Source organism: Hippocampus zosterae, chromosome 17 (genome assembly GCF_025434085.1).
Source record: "Hippocampus zosterae strain Florida chromosome 17, ASM2543408v3, whole genome shotgun sequence".
In the NCBI taxonomy this organism is placed as follows: Eukaryota; Metazoa; Chordata; class Actinopteri; order Syngnathiformes; family Syngnathidae; genus Hippocampus; species Hippocampus zosterae.
The window spans coordinates 7,601,619-7,624,271 of record NC_067467.1 but is presented as its reverse complement, the minus strand read 5'-3'; the positions used below and the strand labels follow the sequence as shown (position 1 = coordinate 7,624,271).

Sequence of the window (22,653 nt, the reverse complement as noted above, 5' to 3'; positions counted from 1 at the left end):
TCATATATACTGTACTAGCTGGTTCGCCGCCCTCCGGGCGGCTCATCAGCTAGTTCCTGCGGAAGGCTGGTAAGGTGGGCCTTCGGCCCACAAAAGTGTTGTTGCTTGGTTCAACTTTTTGTTCATCTTCATTGCTTATCGCGAAAATAAAGAGATGTTTAGCTCTACTAAATAACTAACAATTGCTTGTGGGTAGACAACATTTTTTCGCTAAGATGCCCGCGCGATCGTAGTGAGCCACTGCCTGAGCGGCGCAGTGGCGGCGCAGTGGCGGCGCAGTGGCGGCGCGCAGCGGCGCGGTGAAGTAGGTACGTTTTGAAAAGGGACAGACGGAAGGACAGACCGCGTGCGGGACGACACGCAATATATATATAGATATACAGTATATATATATATTTTTTTAAATCCTGTATTTGAGATTTTAGTCCAAATAAAATGTGATTCTAGAAAAAAAGCAGCTTTATAATAATGTCTCTTTCGTTCATATTAATAGCGGTTAGTGAGTAAGCAACCTTTATCTCTACCGTGTGGCACTTTCCACATACTGTGGTAGCAAACAACTTTTTTGACCCTCAAACATCATAATTGGTTTTGCGTTATTTCCCCTGGGGAAAAAATGGCTTCAAATCTTTAGTTGATGTTTGCATAACGGTGTTCCGCTGGGGGGTTGCATCACCTCTGACCAGACACAACAGAGTCTGGAGCCTCTCCCACCACCTCCGCCAAGTGGTCCCCCTCCTCGATGGGCCTGATGGAATGCATGCGGGCGGTCTCTCACTTGTCCCTGGGAAAACAACCGCTGTGATTTGCAATTATCCCACCACGGCTACTCCAGTGTCAACATGAACACGGGTCCAGATGGTGCCTGCTGATTGACATGGAAGAAGCAAGAAAAAAAAAATTCTCTGGAAACAGAAGTGAGAAGCTTCTTTTAATATGACATTTGAATTTGAGAAAATAAATTTTGCGTGCAGTTACAGTCAATGCAAAACTATGTGTAGTCACTGCATGCAAGGAACAAGATTTCTTATCTCATTTCTTATCTGCATTTCTCATTGAGGAAGTGGTTGCTGCAAAGTCCAGAAACAATGTGGGCAGTTTTACTCTCAAGCAGTCGACCATTTCATGGCGTGTAAAACGCTCGTTCTTGAAACGAAGCGGTTTATTTCCTGCTTTCACGGTTACTTATTGGGTTGTAATGAAAAGTAAGAGCGCAGCCTTGAACAGGCACTCCTTCTTCACAGGGAACCCTTAAAATGATCAGAAGCCACTGGCAAGAAAGCTTTGCGATTTAACCTTTCTGTCAAGGACATCTGTTTTCAATTTGAATGAATTCCCTAGAATAGGAATCTTTCAAAGCCTTGGAATTTGCCCCAAATCACTGTTTCAAGCCAATTTGTCCGACTACCTCTTCAATGTGCATGGGTCCTTGAGCCTTTTTCATGCATCCTGTTATGATTTACCCAGTTTTGTGTTGAGCGGTAGAGGTAGTATCAGAACTTTCTGGTGAGCACCAATGACTGAGAAATGACTGCTTTAAACTAAAATTGCTGACTGTACAATTGAGCTGCACTGCCCTCTATCGTCTATTCACCCGCACTACAAGGCTTTTTGCAGAACGTGGCTCACATTAAATAAAAAATCGTTAGAAACACCAAAAACGACTTCGTCACGTGTCCTCGTCCTGCTCTCGTCCTGCACTCAACTTTCAACAGTGGCACGACCAATCTTGCGAGAGACTGTGAAACTGCTAACCTCTGACCCAACGTCTGTTCGTCCCAGACATACGGAAACGAATGTCAGCGTAACCTCCGGCTGCGGGCAAACATGTGGAGAGTAGACAACATTGTTTTCTTACTACTTTGTGCACAGTCTGTTAACGCAAACAGAGACTGAGAACTCATTGCAAAGCTTAATATGAAGGGATATGACTGCCTTCTTTCATTATACATTAACAGGATAGAAAATTCAATAAAATGTTATGAAGAAATTACATGGCAACTATAAAGTCACGATTTGTAATATATATAAATATATCCCCCAATAAAAAAAATAGAATACTTTTTTCTTGCAATATTGTAACGGATTTTCGTTCTCTAACGTTCAGATTTTTTTTCTTCGATGAGTGACCAAAAACGTGTGGGTTCTGAGTTCCTTGTTGTAGTAATGCATTTTAACAAAAGATGGCGCAATTCACCACCACAACTGTCAGCCTCGTCACGTGAAAAAACTTCGAGACACAAGAAAACAACTGAAAGCAACCCTTTCTCCAAAGAAATTCTTCGCCAACATCTCCCCCCTCGCTGCAAATGTTTTTAAAAATGGTGACAATTGCATTTCTGACGTTGGAAGAAACGACAACAACTCATTCAGTTTTGAGACCACCTTTACACAAGTCTTGGGACACACTTTTTTTTTGAAACTATGAAATTATTAATGCATCAATCGACCTTAAATAGTTCCCATGAATGTAATCGCTCAAGACTCAACGCAAGGCCCGTGATAGACATGTCACAAATACCCCCCACCCGTCGCCTCACAGTTGGATTTGGACATACAGAAAATCGGGGGTGCCCAATTCCCGTCCTCGAAAGCCCCAATCCAGCCTGTTTTTAAACACTTTCGTCTTCCAACACACTCGATTCAATTGATCCAGTCTGTCATCATTCTTCTGCTCATCTTGCCGATGAACTGAAATGATTGCGAACAAAATATTGTTCTTGTTATTCATATAATCATATTAGTAAAAATAATACTTCAAATAGCTCATGCCATCTTGAAAAAAAATCAGACTTAATCTTATGATTACTTACGACCACTTTTGTCATAAATTTTTTGTAAAATGTTTACATTTGAAAAATAATGAAGGCGGTGTACATTTCAGTTTTGATGTGACAGGGGAGGCTTCTAATTAATCATTGATCTGTATGAAATCACATTTTAGACTGAAATAGCGCCACCTGCTGTGTGTGGTGGGGCGCTTTCACTCCCGCCCCTTTTGTGGTGTCGCCTCGATTTCGCTCTCACCGTACCTATCCTACAATAGCGTAGCCCAGCACGAAAACGTTTTTCTTGGGGGAGCGTGTGCACCTTTTGGGCTGGTCCACATGGAAGTGATTATGTGAAATTACAGAGATCCTACAGAGCTGGAGAGACCTCCTATAACCACTCGCTCATTCATCTTTGGACACACACCCATGAACACCAGCACAACAAGCAGTGTGCAAGGCCCAAGCGAACACACGCAGAGGTTGAGGAGAACCACACACACACACACACACACACACACACACACACACACACACACACACACACACACACACACACCTTGCCCGAAGCTGTTCATTCCCATCTTGGCTCTGTCGGGACAAGGCTTCAGTGTGCCTCCCACCCTGCTGCCCTCTCCCTCTCTCTCTCCTGGACGGGGCCAGGGCTGTAAATTCCTTAGACAGGGCTGTTTAGAGGGACTCCATTTAAACAGCGGGTTGTGGGGAGGGAAAGGCGCGGGGGTGGGGGGGCAGCACGCTCACCAGAGAGGAGCCTACTCAATAAGTCATCATCAAAGGCCCCGGGCCCCGCAGACGCTCAGGGGAGAGAAATTATTGTGGCACACCGGATTAGAGCATATTTGTGTGTGTGTGGGGGGGGGGGGGATTACCTGTTGCACATACAGTAAAGGTGTCCTAGAGGTGGCACGCATAGACCAATGGGGACAAGACTTACTGGAACCTTTCTAGATGTTTTACCTTGAAAAAATAAGCCTGAATTCTCATAATGTATTTTTTTTAGTCCAAAATGAATGACACATATCAGTAAAAATATATTTTTTTAATTCTCAAAAACATGATTGAATCTCATAAATTGGGACTTTTTTCTGGAAAATGACAAATGTAGAGCATTTATTGAAAATAAGTGGCATTAAAATCTCACTGCACATGCACATTCAAACAAATCTAACTCCCACAGTAACAGAGAAGTCATTGCTTGTCGTACCATCTGCGGTCAGTAACGTTTTGCTGAGTTTAATTTTGCCATTTTATTTACCGTTGCTTTGCTTTTGTGTACTACATCATTGTGTATTTCAATGTCATGCACAGAGCGATCAATTTGTCACCGATGTCTGACAACATTTTGCATACTTCGATTGATGACCCCCCGGAAAAAACTAAAACGCATATTCTCGTAATATTACGTCACATGAAATGACTAATGATGTTGTGTGTCTGTGTTTTTTTAATCTTTTTTTTTATTTATAGCACGTATCCAACAACAAAACGCCTCACTAAATATGACTTCACAATGAGAGCTTGTTGTCATAAGTGTGAACATAGTTTGCATCCTGAATACAAACATTACAGCATAACCACAAAGAGCTTTAATTGTCCAACACAGTTACTTGTTGCTTGTCTGTTATCATTCACCACTGAAGCTTTAGAGACAGTGGCGAGCATGTGTTCGGGCTGTGGTATCTAGTTGCGCATTTACCATTCCAATGCCTGCATGCACACACACTCACACAAACACACACACACACACACAAACACTCCTCCCAATCAAGCCCATTATTATCCCAGGCATGCTCCAGGCTCCCAAAATATCTGTCAGACAGCTGTCGGCACCTCTCGGCTAAGCAGCTGGAGGGGCTCTTGAAGTCGTCCTTCTTCTTCTTCTTCTTGCCTGATAACATGCACAGCCTTCCCTAAAAGAGTCGAGGCCAGATACCCCGCCTGCCATTGCAAGACTGTACCCCCCCCCCCCCCCCCCCCGCCCCCCGTCTCTCATCCAGCAGCTCCCCTGGCCCCTCTAATGGCCTCCCCTGAGCAGTCTGCGAGCAATAAAATAGTAGACAAATGGTGTGCACGAGGCGTGAAAATGAGCCACCAGGAAAAGTAAAGTGAAGAGGAAGGCTGGGGTGAAGCCACTCTCCAATTACTATTAAAGTTTGGGCGTGACGAACATGTTGATCGAATTATCAAGGCAATATGGCGTGGAACTTGTGAATCCCGATGAATCAGCCGTTTAATGATTTCTGCCGGGCATACCCGCACAATCTGCAGAAAGCCAATACCAGACCCCATTAAAAATCAGAGTCATTTTAACTGAGCGATTATTAGGGTAGTTTTTACTTCCGTTGGTGCAAAATTGTGCCAAGAGAAACACTGTGAAATGATAAGATTTGAGTATTGAATATTTTAGTATTTAGATAGTTTACAGAAATTAGAATAATTGAATAAACAAATATTGGATTTTAATATCGTGATGATGATACATCCTATAACTGCTTTTTTCGTAAATTTCAATTGCGCTTACCAGCAAACTTTATTTTGTCGTCTAGAAACATTGGCAGATGAGATTTTGGACGATGGGACGACATGACGTCAGAACCCCAGTAGCACTTTTGCCGGCTAAACCAGCGCGTAAGCTTGATTTGTTAAAAACGGATTGGTAGGAACTGCATCTGTGTCATGTTGTCAGCATCAAAATGAGTCAAGTCATTTTCGCCAATTGCCAACTGCCTTTGAAAAGTAATGAGACGGCTGTTGCCGGGCTATACCAGGCACTCGCCGCTAGCTGCTAGTAGCTGCCTGCTCGCAGCGAACACCGAAGACTGGTGCCGTCTTGTGCAATGATAGCGTAATTAGATTGCGTTTTTTAGCTCCCTTAATTTGCGATTGAACATGATTTCAGGATGATGTGTGGAAGTCAAGCCAGTCACTGTGATGCGAAGGCCAACTTCAAAATTCATACATATGGAGTAAGATATCTGTCAAAAAGATGTATCCAGATACAGTAAATGGTGACCCAATTCAGGAAAAAAATCCTCTAGCATTTTTTTTGTTGAAGTACTCGAAATACTCAATGGCTTTTTTTTCACCCCTAAATTAATATACAATGTAATGGAGCAAATATTTGAAAATGGGAAATTAATGTGGATCAGTGATTCTGATGGATAAACCCTTTTGTGAGTGTCTATTCATCGTCTTGACCCTACAACGCGGAGGTATTTAGGCTGACCGCACATTTTGAACATTGCAAAAAGTGAGCTGTTTGTGTGGCTGTATCACAATCCATCCACGCGGTTAGCATCTGGCGTCCAAGTCCAAAATGTGATGTGCCAGCGTGCTGAGCTCAGCCCAATTCTCAACGGCGGCCATCGGAACGTGTGGAGAGGAGGGGAGGGTTGGGGGTGGGGGGTGCGAGAGAACATTTTGGACATCCTTTGGAGATTTCAAGGGCTCGCGAGATAGATGTGTTCTGGAAAATGTCCGCTGCTCCCCTATGGTTCATCATAATATATGACTGCAACTAATCCAGAGTGCAGAGGTTGAGTTCTTCTTGGGTCTGTGCCAGGATGTGATGAGAAACAGGTTCGGTTGCATGTCTTCAAGTTCCTCCTCCTCTTTCTCTTTGTCTTCAAACAACCTTTTACACAAGCCTTATATTAGCGGGATAACTCTGTGAGTCTCTAAAGAGTTAAAAGGTGCTGCATTCAGGCTTGAGCACTCATAACTTGATCCCTCTATGAGAAGGCCTGCTGACATTAAGAGTCACATCACAATAAAAGACTGCGGGAGCATTCTTCCGGCTTGTCCCTTCTTGCCCTCGAGCGAGCGAGCGAACGAGCCGATCTAGCGTGCAGGAGCCAACATCCGAGCCAAGGGACCCGGGACAGGACCGACACCCAAAGGAGCGGGTGTCGACGGAAAAGTGAAGGGCACGTGAGTGATCCTGTCTGCAGTTTGGCGAGGTATCATCATCATTATCATCATCATCATCAGCCGCAGCAGCAGCGTCAACCCTGCAGACGGCAACCTGGATGAGTCAACGGCAAAGCATCCGATTGTGTTTCCAGATGTTTCAAGGTCTCACGCAATAACCTTTAGATGAAATATCAACATCATCAGGAAGAATGCACGCCTATTTTCCCTCTTGGACGCAGACAAAAGGATTCAAAGATGGTGGATTAGAAAGTGAACACAGGGTGTTGCCAGATTTATCTGATATTGAAAGGGAGCAAGAAGGGGCTGCATTTAGCAAGAAATAAAAACCAATACTCAAGACCTTGGTAATGTGATTGCAAAAAAGGGATATAGGGGGATTTAGGTAATGATGGCCCAAACTTAGGAACTTTCAAGGCTTCAAACGACATGAACTGAGTTACAATACAGTGGCCTGGTAATTGGCACGTCACCTTGAAAGCCTTTTCACACTGCACTTAGCAATGCGCAGCACGCCATCGACGAATCGATTCATTGCTATGCGCCGCGAGGATGGAACGCCATGTCGCGTCGAGGCGCCATGCGCAAGGTGGGAAAAGGGCTGGCGGAGTGATTTCAGAGTGATAACAGGAAGTCGGAAAAGCCTTACTTCCTGGTTGGCACTAGCACTTCTAAATGCTGCTTTGGCAAGCTTGGTCAAGGTTGTTGTCAAGTGTGTGTGTGTGTGATTCTTAAAATGCCGCTGCCAAAGTGGAGTCTAGCTTGATTTATTTTAAGAATAAGAGAAGTATTTAATCTTGGCTCAGCTGTTTACATTTCTTTTTTTTTTAGGTTTATTGTTATCATTTTTTACCTTTTATGTGCAATACACCCCCCCCCCCCCCACCCCCCAGCCCCTGCCCCCACAATATTCAAGACTGGCTTGCCAGTTGCAATCATGCTGAATATTTTTGTGGACGTAAAACCTTGATTTTGGTTTGACTGACAGTTAGGCGTGACTGTACTTCATTGTGTTGGTGGAGATCCAAGCATTCATTTTTTTTTTCCGGAGTTTGAGAACATCTGGATTAATTTGATTTTGTTTGCTTTTGTTTTGACTCTGCAGGTCGAACACATTCTTGGTGTGCACACGGATGCGGACGGTTTATTCGACAGCATTCGTCTGTATTCTCCGAACAGATCCAGTATGTCTGTCTTCAACTGGACTGTATAAGTAAGTCACATGCCAGATTCTATTCATTCTGTTCACATGAAAAAGGAAAAAGCTGGTATTTGAACCAGGGGTGTGTTCTCATTTTACGGTGCAAACGCAGGTTTTCCATCAGGCGTTCCAAACCCGGCGCCTTTTTCACCCTGAAACAATCTCTCTCGCCGTCCGCTTGGAGCCATTCTCCCTCGCTCGCCTCTCTCTGCTTGGGTGCAAAGCCAAACAAGCCAGCCATTAAGTTGAGTTAAGCGCAGGAAGTGGAGGGAGGCAGGGGTGGGTGAGGGTTTGGGAGAAGGGGGGGGGGGCTTTGGGGGCCAGGCGGCAGTGTTTACAAGGAGCTAGTCAGGTTTCAGCAGCACTTTGAAGTGAGCAGCGCACTGGAGACTGTCTGTCACTGGAGGCCGAGGCCTAGCGCCGCTCCACTGACTCACTCACATTCCCCCCATTCATTTGAGCGGAGAGAGGAGGAAAGGAGGGCGGGGTGGCGGGGGGGTCGAGCTAGAATAGACAGTGAGAAAGGGAGGCGCAGGTCGATTTATGTCTCACCCCGCCACCACCCCACCCCACCCCTCTCTCTTGGAATATCTCTTCCTACCTTTCATCATCTCTAACTGTCTGTTGTTCAAGCCCATCCGTAGCCAAGGCCAGATCTGCGATAAGAACACAAGAAAGAGGCTCTTGTCCGGCGGGTCAGAGACGACGAGTGTATAGAAACACCCAAGCCTCCCAAGTAAACTAATATGATGACATGCACGCACACAATGGTACATTTGGAGCCCTGAAGCCTCCCTGCCTGCGAGGCGAGAGGATCAGCTTCCCAGTTCTCCCTCCCCAGCAGCCCAATACATTCTCACACACACACACACACCCATGGCCTTCATTACATCAGCGCCGAGATCCATCCATTGGAGCTGAGGAACACAGCTTGGGGGATTCCAGTTTGGCAGCGGGGAAGTAACGCTGAAACCACCTTTTTTTTTTTTTTAGATTCCCTCCAACAAACAGGCAGGCAGGCATGCGGGAAGACTTTCACGCCTATCCGATGGCGCAGGCGTTTCTCGCCAGATGATCCCTGTGTTGTTTTAACCGCGGCCTCTCGAACAAAAGGGGGTGTTTTTTTCCCCTTTTCTTTCTTTTTTTTTGTGCACTTGGTGGTCTTATGTGTGAGGCGAGCCACCATTTGGAGAGGTCACGTTCTCACAGATTTCACAACAACCGTTTTGGAAGAAAAAAAGAAATGTAAAAAAAAAAAGGCAATTCACAGGAACTGCTTTGTTTGCGATTGCCACTTTCATGAAGTATCCAATAGGCCTTATGTCTTATTTTATGGTGTAACCTTCTATGCCCCCCAAAAAGTCATCTACCAAAGGAAAACAAACATTCACATCCTGAAAATGAGTATTCAATTAACCTGAAAAGCATGTTTTGTAATGTGGGAGGAAAACTCAGAAGCACGCCGAGAACACACAAGACAGTCGCAGACTGGATTTGAACACTCAACCTGAAAACTGTTAAAACGGGTGGGCTAACCACTCACCTGCCATACCACCGCGCTAAGCGATATTATGAAATAAATATGATTAAAACGTTAGCATACAGTTTTCCAGATGAGCTGTTAATGTTCAAATCATTGCTGCAAAATTGATTTTATTTTAATTTTACACGAGATGACTTCCCTTCATTGTGATGACGTTACTCAAAATATTGGCTGTGAAGTTAAATAGTTTTTTTTTTAAAACATGGCATTCACTTCACTTTCGATGGATGATTTGGTTTTAGAAATATCAACAAGAATTTATAAGGGTCCAAATTAAATTTTCGGCTAGCTCACCCTTTCTGTGAAAACAACATTGGCGCTTCTCATCAGCCAAAGATTGTGTTTTAATCACCGAGCCAGTATGGCGAAGCACACTTACATGAACCATTTCGTTTGACAAGGAGGTGTTTAATCTGCACATTTGGATTGACACATATTTTTGGTTTGACGTGATCTCGAGACAATTTAGTAGGAAACCGTACAAAAACGTAACATGAATCAAAACACACTAAAAGTATTCCACAAATATGGCGGACATGACGCAATGGAAATGTTATATCAGCGGCTAGCACATCGCCACTGACATTGTGATGATAACTTTTTGGAACAAAATCCTATTAAATTTACAACTTTGGTTATTCTTGCATAACAGCTGAAATATTGACATTCTAAAAATGTAGATAATACGCGTGACAAGAGCTACACGACTGCCCAAAGATGTCAACCATTCATACGTTTTGATTAGCAATGGAGCAGCAGCGGGTAATTATACTCTCACGGGGTTCTAAAAACATGACAACAATGAAGCATTTTTAGTTTTACTGCCGCCCACACTGATGTTAAGATTACGTTGGCATCACGCTATCTTACTCGCCCGCAGAAACAAGTCGCGCCACGTTCAATGTCTGCCCGATTACCACGCCGATGAATGACACTTCCTCTCGGCCCGCATTTGAAATACTAGATGAGATACTGTCCGAGATATTGTTCTGTTTTAGAAAGAACAAGCACATCTCCCAGGATGTCAAGAGAAAATAAAAACAGGAAAGTAGGACGTATGAATGCCTGACATCATGTGAGCAATTTGTATCAACGATCATTCCGACCCAAATTTGGAAGGCAAAATAACATTAGAACACCTACGTTGGTTGTATAACTACACAAGAGTATTTCGTAGCTTCCATATAAAGTGACTACATACAGTAATAAAGTAAAGCGGGGCATTTGTACATTTTGCTGATGGAACTTGATGTTATTTTATACCAATTTGGTTTTACTTTTTTTGTTTGTTTTGTTTTTAACATACAAAAATCCAGCATGGATCAGGCTCACATAACTCATGATGACCATTATTATGGTATTTTCTTTTTATTTTTTTAAAAGGGGGGGGCAGATCTATTTAGCTTTGTTGCGGTGCAAAAGAGAAGCAGGTACACTGACAATTAAGCGGTAGTATTCTTCTTCTGTTTTTTTAAATACAAATATATACTTTCATGTTTTTACAATTACTATTTACACTTGAATTTAATTACATGTGAAATGCTCTTTGTGCTCCAGTCTTGGCTGCTGGACCGTGGAGCAAAGAAGGGGGGAAGAAGAGGAACGAGAAGGTGAGCATTTCAGCACATGGCCACGTCGGCCATGTTTGTTGTGTGTTTGTTCAGTCAGACAGTCCCGTTCGGGCCGCAGTTAATCCAGCTCGCTGCTTGGTCAAAACCCAAACACTTTTTAGCTTCGCGGCTGGAAATACCAAAGAACTCCCCCCACCCCATCCCCTCCTCCTCAAACCAACACACGGCCGCCATGAAAAGCACAAATCAGTCCGTCCAAGAGCTTGCGGCAGGCTATTCATCCTACACGGTGGTCTCGCCGTGTTTGCCGTTTGTCAACCGGGTGTAGAACTTGTGCCAGGAATGCAGCGTTTTCCCAGACCAGATCCAGAAACCAGACGTGATCCCCACAATGAGCGTCATCAGGTACTTGATCATATAGACGGTGAAGTCCGGCGTCATGCGGGGCCCCGTATGCGGCGGGCACGGGATAGCCAGGCTCCGGCAGCTGTGGCTGACCCAGCTGCGCTCCCAGTGCGGGCGGAAGGCCTGCTCGTAGAAGAAGCAGGCGATCACGATGGTGGCGGGGACGGTGTAGAGCACGCTGAAGACGCCGATGCGCACCATGAGCCGCTCCAGCTTCTCCGTCTTGGTGCCGTCGTGCTTCATGATGGTGCGGATGCGGAAGAGCGACACGAAGCCAGCCAGTAGGAAGGAGGTTCCGATGAAGAGGTAGATGAAGAGAGGCGCCAGGACAAAACCTCGCAGGGGGTCCAGGTTGCTGAGGCTGACGAAGCACACGCCGCTCAGCACGTCGCCCTCGATCTGCCCGATGGCCAGGATGCTGATGGTTTTGACGGCCGGCACCGCCCAGGCCGCCAAGTGGAAGTACTGGGAGTGGGCCTCGATGGCTTCGTGGCCCCACTTCATCCCCGCCGCCAGGAACCAGGTGAGGGACAGGATCACCCACCAGATGGAGCTGGCCATGCTGAAGAAGTAGAGCATCATGAAGAGGATGGTGCAGCCTTCCTTTTTGGTGCCCTGGACGATTGTCTTGTAGCCGTCTGGGTTGAAGCTCTCGTTGCACACCACTTTGTCGCCCAGGAAGAAGCCTGCGATGTAAGCGATGGAGACCATGGTGTAGCAGCCCGACAGGAAGATAATGGGCCTCTCGGGGTACCGGAAACGCTGCATGTCCACCAAATAAGTAGTGACCGTGAATAAGGTGGAAGCGCAACATAGGACCGACCAGACCAGAATCCAGATGCGTGAAAAATGGATCTCCTTGTCGGTGAAAAACATGTAGCCGCCACCGCGGGCCGGCTCGCATGGAGCGGCGCAGTCCTTCTCCTCCAGGAACATGTAGTTTAAGTATGGCGGCACCACAAGCGCGGCGGGGCAACGGAAGGAGCTTTCAGGGCCGGAGACCACCGAGACATCCTGGGTGCCTGGGATGGGCAAGGGTGGGACGGTGGCGGCAGACGAGTCATTCTGTCCCACGCATATCTGACCATCGCCCAGAACGGGGAAGTTCTCGCAGCGGAGTCGGTCGGGCCATTGGAAGCCAAACTTGTTCATGAGAGCTTCGCAACCTTGCTTGGCCCTCTCGCAGATGGACCTGCAAGGCGGGATGGCCTTCTCCAGGACAGTGCAAACCGGCGCGTACATGGAGCACAGGAAGAATTTCAACTCCGGGGAGCACTGTACCTTCACCAGCGGGTAGAACTGGTGCACCTCCAGCCCTGCGTCCTCCTGGTTGTAGTGGCCCACTAAGTTGGGCATGATGGTTTGGTTGTAGGCAATATCAGTGCAGAGAGGTATGGAAATCGGTTGGCAGAATCCATGCTCCGGGATGACAATTCCGTTGTCTCCTTGATACTGAGCTGATACCACCACAGGCAGCAAGAGAAGGACAGACCAAGTACCCCCTAAAATCATCTCTCCAAGTTTCAATGACAGCAACTTGCGTCTGAGAATTCAGTGGAAAGTGTGTTAGGCAAGCCTCATGAGGCAGGCTCAGTGATATTAAAAGTTGTATAGGCTGATGATTCAGCTCGAGCGTCGCCCTCTTTGTGTTTGCTCTTCTCTTGGAGCGCTGCTGGCTAACTTTTTCTTTTCCCAAACTCCTATTCTCTCTCTCCTGTCTTGTCACTTTAACGAGAAGAAAAGCATCCTGTAGGTACTTTCAAAATAAAAGCTAGGGGGTCATTTTCGCAAAAAGAGGCATCGCTTGGTATCTGCTGCGACAAAAACTAAACACCAATATTGTTAGTGTGATTCATTAAGTTGATTATGGCAGTGACACTCATTTATACATGGAGTAAGAGATGGTTAAGACGACGTGGAAAGAGTTTGGCAAAGGGTCTCTTTTATTTTGGAGATTATCATGGGAAAAGATAGCCATCACATCGAACTTGACACCACAGCTGGATTCCGCGGCCCAACCAGATTTACGAGTTTGCCGCTGCGTGGATGAGGAGGATGAGGTCCCCATCTAGTGTTCGCATCATGCTCACCGGCCAAATCATCAATAGATGAATAGGAATTAGAAAATACTGACACCTTAATAAAGTTATTACCCCCAAACACTCTGAAAGTTGCACTTAAAAGTTGAAGGCCTCTTCTCTCATTGGAAGACATCATTACAGTTACAAAGTGATGCACTCGGCCCGTCCAGTTTTCCTGTACGTCAATCATGTGCGATTCCTTGTAAACAATTGTAACTTTTATTGTGAGTACGTAGTAATATTTATAGATAGGTATATCAAATAATATATAAATTAATAATAGCGTCTCGGAAAATGGGGCGTGGTACTACGTGTTGCTGTGCTCATTAATGTTAGCTTTATGCTAATTGGACGTCAGGTTAGACCAATGAGCATGAGGACATTTTAGTTGCTGGAGGGGCCCAAGTCGGAGCTTCTGGGTTATTGGAATTTCACGACATCAATAAATTGATCAAACAAAAGTGTCGAGGTAGGTTCACTCAAGATCGCTTCAAAATTGATATTTTGGTATTTTGCGATGTTAAATGTTTCTATTATGGGACGAACATTCAGAGCCAAAGCTCCACCGTCACTTTTTAAACAAGGTAAAAGTCTGTCAAAATGGCGGGCTTCGCTTTCTCCGTTGTACGTCTAATTAAAAATAAAATTATCACTGTCTGCGGAACCTAAACATGATGTAAACCATATGAACTTAAGTAATAAGTAGTATCGTGTGTTGTGATTGATTAGGAACATAAAGAGTCAAGTTCAAGGTGGCGTTCATGAGTTTCAAAATGGCAACTGACGAACTTTTCTTGTCCTCGTTTTACGGTCGGGTAAGTATTCACAGGTAACGCGCACACACTGCACATTCCCTGCAATGACTTCAGGTCCGTTGTCGTTAAGATGAAAATGGTTTGATTTTGTCCTTAATCACTGCTCAGCATTCCCAGTGGCCTCAAAAACAAACTCAAATGCAGATTAGTCCTAAAGAAAAAAAAAAAGTCAGACTGTATGATTACTACTGCTTAGTAGTACTTAATAGTGTCAAATGGATTAACATTGTGAAAATGTTAATATCATACTCTTTAAGGGATGTCCACTGTTTTTTTTATAAGTGCCATCCTAAAACATCAGCAGATGTTGAGTGTTGTATGTTTCCCATTTGTTCTTGTCTCAGTCTTGTGTCAATGATGATGCGGGAAATAGCAGCTTTTCCGAGTCAGGTTTTAGTCCTCAGGAAGAGGGAGTGGCGGAGTTCAAACTCGGGTCTCCCACTGCTCACAGTGACCCCTATGAACTCATGAATTGTGCACTGAACAACATCAAGAGCAGGTAGGTATTATGTTTTACATTATTTAAAATTAAAAGTGTCAAATATTTTTTGTGACATCCTTTTTTTTTCTTTGAAGGAAAACCACTGAAAAACATGAAATTGAGGAGGAGATTGATTTGCAGCGTTTAGTGTCTAGTATTTTGGATGGAGGTGATGAGATCCAGAGTGGATTCTACAATAGCGGGTATGTAAAGTATCACAGTGTAGAGTTGGGGGATCAGGGGAGGTGGGGGAATAATCCACTGTTGGTGATATTTTGGTTTGCTATCCAATGCAATCTCTTAATTGCAAGTTTGGATGTTTTGTTTTGCAACACAAATTTCGAATTGAAGTTCTACCAGTTTTTCAATGATGAAAAGAAATTTACACTGAGGATGCCCATTTTGTTATAAGAATAAATTGTTATTTTGCAATAAGAACCATGGGATTTAATCAATCCATCATCATGAAACCTTTATGAACTGAAAGAACAGTAAATCAATAGGACAACTAACTCAGTTTTAGAAAACCTCATGTTAAAGTCACCTCTTACCTGTCACTCTCATTCTAAAAAGAGCTAATAATAAATCAGTAATACCCTTTAAATAGTAACATAAGAGCTTCTTCTGCTCATTCTTGCCCCGTGGAGCCATTTTTTATTATCTTATAACAACCCAAATAAAATTCTGATTTCTTTTAGAAACCCATCTCCTGCTAATGGTCTTTGGAGTCCCAAGACATTGAGAGAAGACTTTTTACAGTATCCTGGAGTTGAAGCGGATGATAAACTTCCTTACTCTCATTCCAGTGACGTTTTCATTCGATCTCAAGTGGTGTCTCGAAATGAGCAGTTTCTCCAGAAGCTCAGTGGCATTTCTGCTCATCCTCACTGGCCAAGTAGTGTTCATAATGGAGACAGAGATAACTATAGCAGTTACACAAATGGATTGCCACCAGTTCTTCCCATTCCCAAAACAGTGAACCACATCCCACCACAGACACTGGAGAGCAACCATGAGCCGTCAGCCGATTTGTACCCATCAAATGATTGGCCCTTTAATTTTAACAACTTCCCTCAAATCAGCGATGCCTTTCAGCTCCAAAACAAGATGAACAGACCATCGCGTAATCATTACAAGAGCGCCATGAGTGCAAAGCCCATTCATGATAATCAGCAAGACATGCCGGAACACATGAACCAACTGGTTAGCGGTTTGCACTCTTTCTTGGCTGATGAGTCTAATCAAGGACGCTATGGATGTTTTCCAAACATAGAACGAGAGACAGAATACCCTGAAGACAGCATACTTGAGCAACGGAAATTCCCCAGCCAATCAATGCCAATATTACGCGAAAAACAGCTGGAGGGAGAATTTTGGGGCCGAGATATCAAATCAGCATTTAAGCGTAAGGATGTTCAAGAACCTTCGTGGCTGGGTAATGAAATTGCTGAATATTCCCCGCAACTAAAGCCCGTCTCACGATCTTTAAATCCCCCAAATCACAATATTATAAATGGGAACCAGTACTCCAATCTCCACTCCAAGCAGGGGCAGTACAAGATGAAATCACTGATGCAGAAAGAAACAAAGATGTCTGGCTTCTTTGAAGAGAGGCCGCAAACCATCGCTCGCGTGGCGGAGACACACAGGAGACCACATGTTGTCCATCGGGGCGGCATGGAGAGATTTAATGGAGAAAACATCATGGGGAAGAACGCGCAGCTATACAGACCTCTCGCTCACGTCGACAGTAGCCCCACAAGGTTCACCCAGCTGCCTCTCAAGTCTCAAAAGGACACAACGCCTCATGGAAGAGGTCCCGGCATGATTCCCGCTGCGGGGACGACTGTAAACAGCCCCGCTGCATTGTACAGTCGGCTCAAGGGCGCCGAGGCTCACAATGGAGAGAGCACTTGTAAAGACGGGAACTCTCCTCTGGCAGCTTTACTGCAAAAGAATGCAGAGGGACTTATCATCCAGTTTTACCTCCATCTGGATGAATGCTCTGACCAGTTAGGCTATCTGGAAGGGGAGAGGAAGACGGTAGGCTTGCACAACTGGGGGTGGGGGGGGGGGTGTACTTCCAGGGAAACATTCAGTTTTCCAACACGAGTCGACCACTGTAGAAATCAAAATTCATTCAGCCTTTGATGACTTAAGGCAGGGGTGTCAAACTCATTTTCGTCTTGGGCCACATTTTAGTTCCCGTTTTCCGTGGAGGGCCGTTATGACTGAAACCAAATTTTAAAAAAGTCAACAATAACAGTTTATTCAACTATTGTTAATTTACTGTTATGAGGGGTTTGGTGATACGCAAATGCTTACAATATGTCTCTTATTTATGACATGATAATTTAAAATTTTGATAGAGATTTTAGCAAGCGTCATGCAAGTTGATTTGCTTCTGCGGGCCACATAAAATGACATGGCGGGCGCGATCTGGCCCTCGTGCCTTGAGTTTGACACCTGTGACTTAAGGGAAAAGGAAGTTAAGGGAAAATCGAAATTCCACGATGTAAATGTCTTGCTTAATTTCAGGTCGAGGTCATCCTGGCCAAAACATTTCCGGGCAAATGGACACCATTGTCGCCCCTGACACACCCACCCGGACTTGCGCTCAACCCAAACAGACTCGACTCTCTCATCTTGAATCAGAAGAGGGAGCAGGCCAACGTGAGATCATTAGCGATATCGAGAAATGTCGGATCACAAAGCAACTCATATTGACGCGTTGGGTGTTTTGCAGGTGAATTGGCTTTTGTACAACATGGAGTACCTGAGCAACGTACCTCTCCATGATGCCATTCACATGGCGCTGAACAATCATCAGCAGGCCTTATCTTGCGTCCAGGCAAGATGCGGGAAAAAGCTTGCCAACGTGTCCGAGCGTCAGTGGCTTGAACCTCCACTCACAGAGGACCAAGGTAAGCGGAATGTATTCATACACGGGGTTTCATGTCTACAGAATGTGAACATTCATTTTCTCTGAGCGCCTCCTCGTTCTAACTGGCAAACTCCGAGCAGGAAGGTTGAAGATTCAAAATTGGATCCACAAAACTGTGAGGCAGACGGGGTGACCGCGAGTGCGCTGGTGTTGACCACAATTGAGCCTCTAATGTTGGACGCTTTGTTCTGTGTTTAATCAACGGGACTCAAGGGAGATTTCAGCAAATCACACTTCAGCGTAATTAATTGAATGACTTGGGGAATGTGTAGTTTTGTTTGTCTTTCGCTTTTTTTTTTTAAACGACACACATCAAAGATACAACGTGAGAAATAAGCATCCATCGCAAGAGCGCGGTCGGTAAACTGCTTGTGCAATTTTTTTTCCTTTGACATTTCAAGAGAAGAACATACTTTTGAGATTTCCCTGAAATGATTAGTTCATAATAAATTAAATGCATTCTTATTTTTTATTATTTGAATGCGAGTTTAGGGAGACTTCAGCTAGGGTCTTACTGACACTTTTTTTTTTTGTGGGTCCACGTGTTGTATTTTTGCCTTTTAGAGTAACAGCGGCTAACATATTTTACAGTTGACATGCAGTTAGGAATGTCAGAATGTTAACTTAAACCTTGTATAAGCAGTTAATTACGGTATGCTATGCTGAGTGTACTGCACATTGCGCATAGGAATTTTTTTTTCTTTCAAAATCCAAGCAAATAGGACTTGAGTTGTTCAATTTTTGACCTTCTACCGTTGTTGTATTCATGAGGCGAGTTGTATCCTTTGAAAAGCTTGCTTTGAAATGCCGCCATCTTCTTAGACCGCGTGCTGTCAGTCATCGCCCTGAAGGAGCTTGCCGTGACCACCAAGAAGCTCCGTACAAGCCTTTGGTGTGCTCTCCAGATGTCCATGCCCACTCCCGTCAAGAGGCCGGAGGAAGACCCCAATGCCAACAGGGAGATCCGTATCGCTCTTTGGTGTTCTCTCTTGAAGGCTGCCGTCCTGCCCAGTCAGTAAGCCCGAAGACCACATCGACACAAACGGGGAGTTGTGTCGATGTGCCCTTACGCTATTACGTTGTAATCTAGCGCGACAACACCCAGTCCAGTTAAGAAGCACTCACAGAATTAATCAAATCAGAAAAAAGCCCCGTGAGCACCAAGCTAAAATTTGAGTCAAGGTAATCAGCAGAGCATGAGATGAGCAAATTAATAATCAAGGGTCCTTCCTCAATTAATTCAAATGCATCTGTAACAAAACAGTATTTAAATTAACTATTTATGGGAGTTCTTTAAAATCATTTATTGGCTTGTACGCTCCTCTTAAAACTATTTGAATCCAAAATTATGCAGATATTCTGCTGTGAACATTTTTTTTTCTTTTAATCTCAAATCGATTAACCATTTGGACCGGAATATTAAAAGTAATTTTAATTACTGTTTATGTCATACCACCATCAGTGAAATATCACAAAGTCAAGTTGAGACATGCAGCATGTCAGCCACTGCTCTGGATAAGCCGGGCACGAGTTGAAATATAGAAAGATGTTTTATCTTCTGGAAATGGCCGTTTGTTGTGTTAGCTGAGTTCACTTTCCTCATTCGTCAATCACAACATTTTAGATGTGATAAGTGTCTTGCTAGTATTCGCATGGTTCTGGGCCTTGTATTTTTCTCATTTCCAGTCATAATGGTTCGAAAGTGTTCTCCTGTTTGTACAACTGAAACATTTCAAATAAAAGCAATTGCAATCACTCCAAAAGTTTATTACCTTAAAAAGACAGAATTTTAAAACAAAGCCTCTTGTGTTTGTTCTTAGTCTCGCTCATATCTTTTTACGATAGCACGTGATTGGATTTCAAGTTTTGTTAACAAAAACATTTGAATGAACTCCCGCGTTTCAGCGCTCAGACACATCAACAGAATGTCCGCAGCACCAGCCCCTGCCCCCGCCCGTGGCACCCACTGAAGAGTTGTGCAACCAACTCTTCCCTTTCCCGACATCACACAATTGTCCTTTCTCCTGCGCTTATCTTTTGCGTTCGCCTTTCTGTGTGCGCTTTTTCTCCTTCTCCTTCCTGTCTTGTTTGGCCAGTTTGTCCTTCTCCCGCTGCATCTTGTCCATTTCCTTCTTCTTCTGGGCGTCTTCACGCGCCTGGTCCCGCTTTTGCTTTTGTCTATTCAGGACCTCCTCCACGTTGGTGTTCTTGAACATGGCTGACACCCAAATGGAGGTCAAGGACCGAACAGCCGACAGGAAAAAGCACCAGCGCAGAAGTCATCTGCTGCCTTTCCTCCGTAGAGGCGCACAGGATGGCATATTTTAGCCTCTTTAGACAAGCAGCTTAATGCTGAAGCGTGGTGTACACACACACACATACGCACACGCACACTTTTTGACATGTTAAAGACCCCATACAGACAAAGGAACAAAATCACCGTGTGTGCCAACTAGTCCGTTTAGTCACGTAACATTTACATATGCTACAACTCACACAAAAATATTTGTTTTTAAAAAGACATTGACATGGAAAGGATACACTTGTCCTGTCCGGGCATGACGAGGCCATTTGGCGACTCCTCCTCTTCACCTTCAGTGTTTCAGTTAAGGGAAGCAAATCACCTCTGCCTCTTTACAATTTAGCGTCAAAAATAAAACAGACCCTTTTTCCAAAGCAGTGCAGTTTGGGATATCAGTAATAACCCGATATTACTACTTTTGCGCAGAGCAAAAGTGGTCAGCTAAAAAACAAACAAACAAACAAAAAAGTCTACACACCCTAAATTCAAATGCCAGGTTTTTGTCAAATTCAGATATTATACAGATTATAAAATCATTTCAGAAACGTTTCCACCATCATTGTGACCCGTATAACCCAAATTGGAAAAAAAATCTTTGAGAGGGCAAGTAAATTAATAAACAAGGCAGACTTGATTTGTGGTCAGGAATGTAAATAACACGGACTCTAAATTACAAAAATCATTACGTTGCTCAATCAAGGATATTCTTCTTCATCCGTAACGTTGGCGTACTGCGCCAGAAGGGCTTCTTTCCGTTTCTTGGACTCCTCTGACACTTCTTTCTGCTTCACCACAATCTGCGCCTGCTTCTCAATCATACTGGCGATGGCCTGAACCTCAACTGGCCGGAGAGACAAAAATAGCCATGTTATTCTCATTGAGGGCCGTGTCAACTTTCAGGAAAAACTTCACCGAATCCGTCCTTGTGTTTATGCGTTACTGATAACGGGCACAGTTGCAAACTATGCATATCAAATATGTGTGATTTAAAGATATGAGAAGTTTGTTCACGCTGCAGCTTGTTGAGAAGCTTCAGGTCAGTGTTGAATATTTATGTGCCTAATATGTATTAAATTACCATCTCCAGCATCCCGCTTGTTCGCCGAGCGTTTGCAGTATTCTGTCCAATGCTTGAGGATCTCCTGGCAGATCTCTTCCAGCGTGTCCTCTTCATCCTGCTCGTTTGAGTACAGTACACAAAACAAACGCTATCAATCCAAGTTGGTCAGGCGGTTGTATCGTTTGTTACTTTGTGACGCAGAAGGGAAGAGCACGGGATCGGGTTTTGTCTTAGAAGAATTTGAAAGTCCACTTCTGTATAGTTTATGGCCCATGCCTGAGGGTCACTTGTATGACTGTAACGCGTTCCACGAATCAACTTTGGTTTAACGGCCAAACAGCTGTCATGTTGGCAACGTGCTACACGATGGCGTTACTAGCTCACCAAAAATGCCGATAAAATCCCTTGAAGCGCGTCTCGTTTCTCCTCGTCGCTCTCCTCTTCTTGTAGCACGCCCAAAATGTAAGCGCCGTACACCTCGCGGTCGACTTCCAACGCGTCTAGCCTCTCATTTAGCCATCTTTCGAAGTCCCCGGCGTCTGCCTCGGGCGCGGCCATCTTGGCTCTTTGGGGTCCTTCAACCGGCACGCAGCTGTCCTTCACCTTGCCTGTTAGAAACACACCGAGCAAGTGTCATTCAGTATTTCTTGCCAACCACCATAAAACTCCCGAAGATCATTCAGTATTGCCTTTTGGAGTTGCGTTGCAACAGCAATGACGTGTCTGGCATACAGGTAACGCCACGGTTTCATTGTCACTTTTGCAAATACGAACATTCGCCCTGACGACAGTTTTCTTATATATTTTTCGCTGTCGTGTGTGTTGTACAGCTGCTTTGAATAACAAGGGAGCAGGTGCATTATATTGGAGGCAAGCCCTTCTAATGGCCCAGCAGTGACAGTGACCATCAAAAGAAAATTATGTGATTGATGATACTTTTTTATGATTTATATTGTTTTTTAAGAGTCAAAGGATATTTAGCTAAAGGCACGCATGGGTAAAATAAGAGTGACACACACCTGTGTGTCTCAAGTATAAGCACACGTTCTTAAGTGCAAAGACGATGTTTGATTCTCAGCAAGCTTGTCTGAAAAACACAATCACCTCCTTTCGCTAATCGAAGATCTGTGTTTGAGAAAGGTAAGTCTGATGAGTGTATTGATATGACATGCCAAGCCGAGCAATGTGCATTTTTACTTGTCTGTTCCACACATTTATACTGATACCACGCGTTATCAAATAAAATCGTTGAAAAGAAAGTCTTAATTGCCTTTTCAGGGATTCTATTTTTGCAGCAAATGTTCCCTGTTTTGTTTGTTTAAAAATAGTTGCCATGTCTATTTTGTGCTGCTTGTTAATTCAATTCCATCATGCAAACCTCGAATCACAGTTCAGAGCAAATCGTTCCTTCCTGGGATTCTGCCAGAAGTACCCAACAGTGAAAATGTTTTGATTGTCACACACAAACTCCGGTATTCGGTATTCACTTGCAGGCTTTGAGCACGACCAGGCCGCAAATGGTGGTTTCATA

The 22,653-nt window shown here is 44.3% G+C and overlaps 3 protein-coding genes across 4 annotated transcripts; 1 reads left to right on the top strand and 2 right to left on the bottom strand.

Annotated features, from left to right (window-relative positions):
- Nucleotides 1-9,850: 9,850 nt before the first annotated feature.
- On the bottom strand, nt 9,851-13,164 carry fzd2 (frizzled class receptor 2). The gene has a single exon (XM_052048242.1). It carries the CDS (start codon nt 12,949-12,951, stop codon nt 11,317-11,319), a length of 1,635 nt encoding a protein of 544 aa, XP_051904202.1. The 5' UTR covers nt 12,952-13,164; the 3' UTR covers nt 9,851-11,316.
- Nucleotides 13,165-13,711: 547 nt separating this feature from the next.
- moto (minamoto) lies at nt 13,712-19,639 on the top strand. Its single transcript, XM_052048413.1, has 7 exons — nt 13,712-14,335; nt 14,680-14,834; nt 14,912-15,019; nt 15,515-16,859; nt 17,355-17,489; nt 17,563-17,740; nt 18,583-19,639. The coding sequence occupies exons 1-7, from the start codon at nt 14,282-14,284 to the stop codon at nt 18,777-18,779; spliced, it is 2,172 nt and encodes a 723-aa protein (XP_051904373.1). The 5' UTR covers nt 13,712-14,281; the 3' UTR covers nt 18,780-19,639.
- Nucleotides 19,507-21,719, bottom strand: ccdc43 (coiled-coil domain containing 43). 2 transcript variants are annotated; one of them, XM_052048438.1, is made up of 5 exons: nt 21,507-21,719; nt 21,141-21,240; nt 20,768-20,903; nt 20,302-20,357; nt 19,507-19,978 (listed from the first exon to the last, which is right to left on the bottom strand). In XM_052048438.1, the coding sequence occupies exons 1-5, from the start codon at nt 21,678-21,680 to the stop codon at nt 19,791-19,793; spliced, it is 654 nt and encodes a 217-aa protein (XP_051904398.1). In that variant the 5' UTR covers nt 21,681-21,719; the 3' UTR covers nt 19,507-19,790. The 2 variants fall into 2 exon arrangements, with proteins under 2 accessions (XP_051904398.1, XP_051904397.1); XM_052048437.1 differs by having other exon boundaries at nt 21,141-21,237; nt 21,507-21,712.
- Between the last annotated feature and the right edge of the window lie 934 nt (nt 21,720-22,653).

Coding starts and splice junctions, on each gene's coding strand:
- ccdc43 (XM_052048438.1), bottom strand. CDS start 21,680: ATGGCCGCGCCCGAGGCAGACGCCGGGGACTTCGAAAGATGGCTAAAT. Junction 21,241..21,506: donor GGATTTTATCGGCATTTTTG/GTGAGCTAGTAA, acceptor TACTCAAACGAG/CAGGATGAAGAGGACACGCT. Junction 19,979..20,301: donor CATGCCCGGACAGGACAAGT/GTATCCTTTCCA, acceptor TTTGGGTGTCAG/CCATGTTCAAGAACACCAAC.
- moto (XM_052048413.1), top strand. CDS start 14,282: ATGAGTTTCAAAATGGCAACTGACGAACTTTTCTTGTCCTCGTTTTAC. Junction 14,835..14,911: donor CTGAACAACATCAAGAGCAG/GTAGGTATTATG, acceptor TTTTCTTTGAAG/GAAAACCACTGAAAAACATG. Junction 16,860..17,354: donor TGGAAGGGGAGAGGAAGACG/GTAGGCTTGCAC, acceptor GCTTAATTTCAG/GTCGAGGTCATCCTGGCCAA.
- fzd2 (XM_052048242.1), bottom strand. CDS start 12,951: ATGATTTTAGGGGGTACTTGGTCTGTCCTTCTCTTGCTGCCTGTGGTG.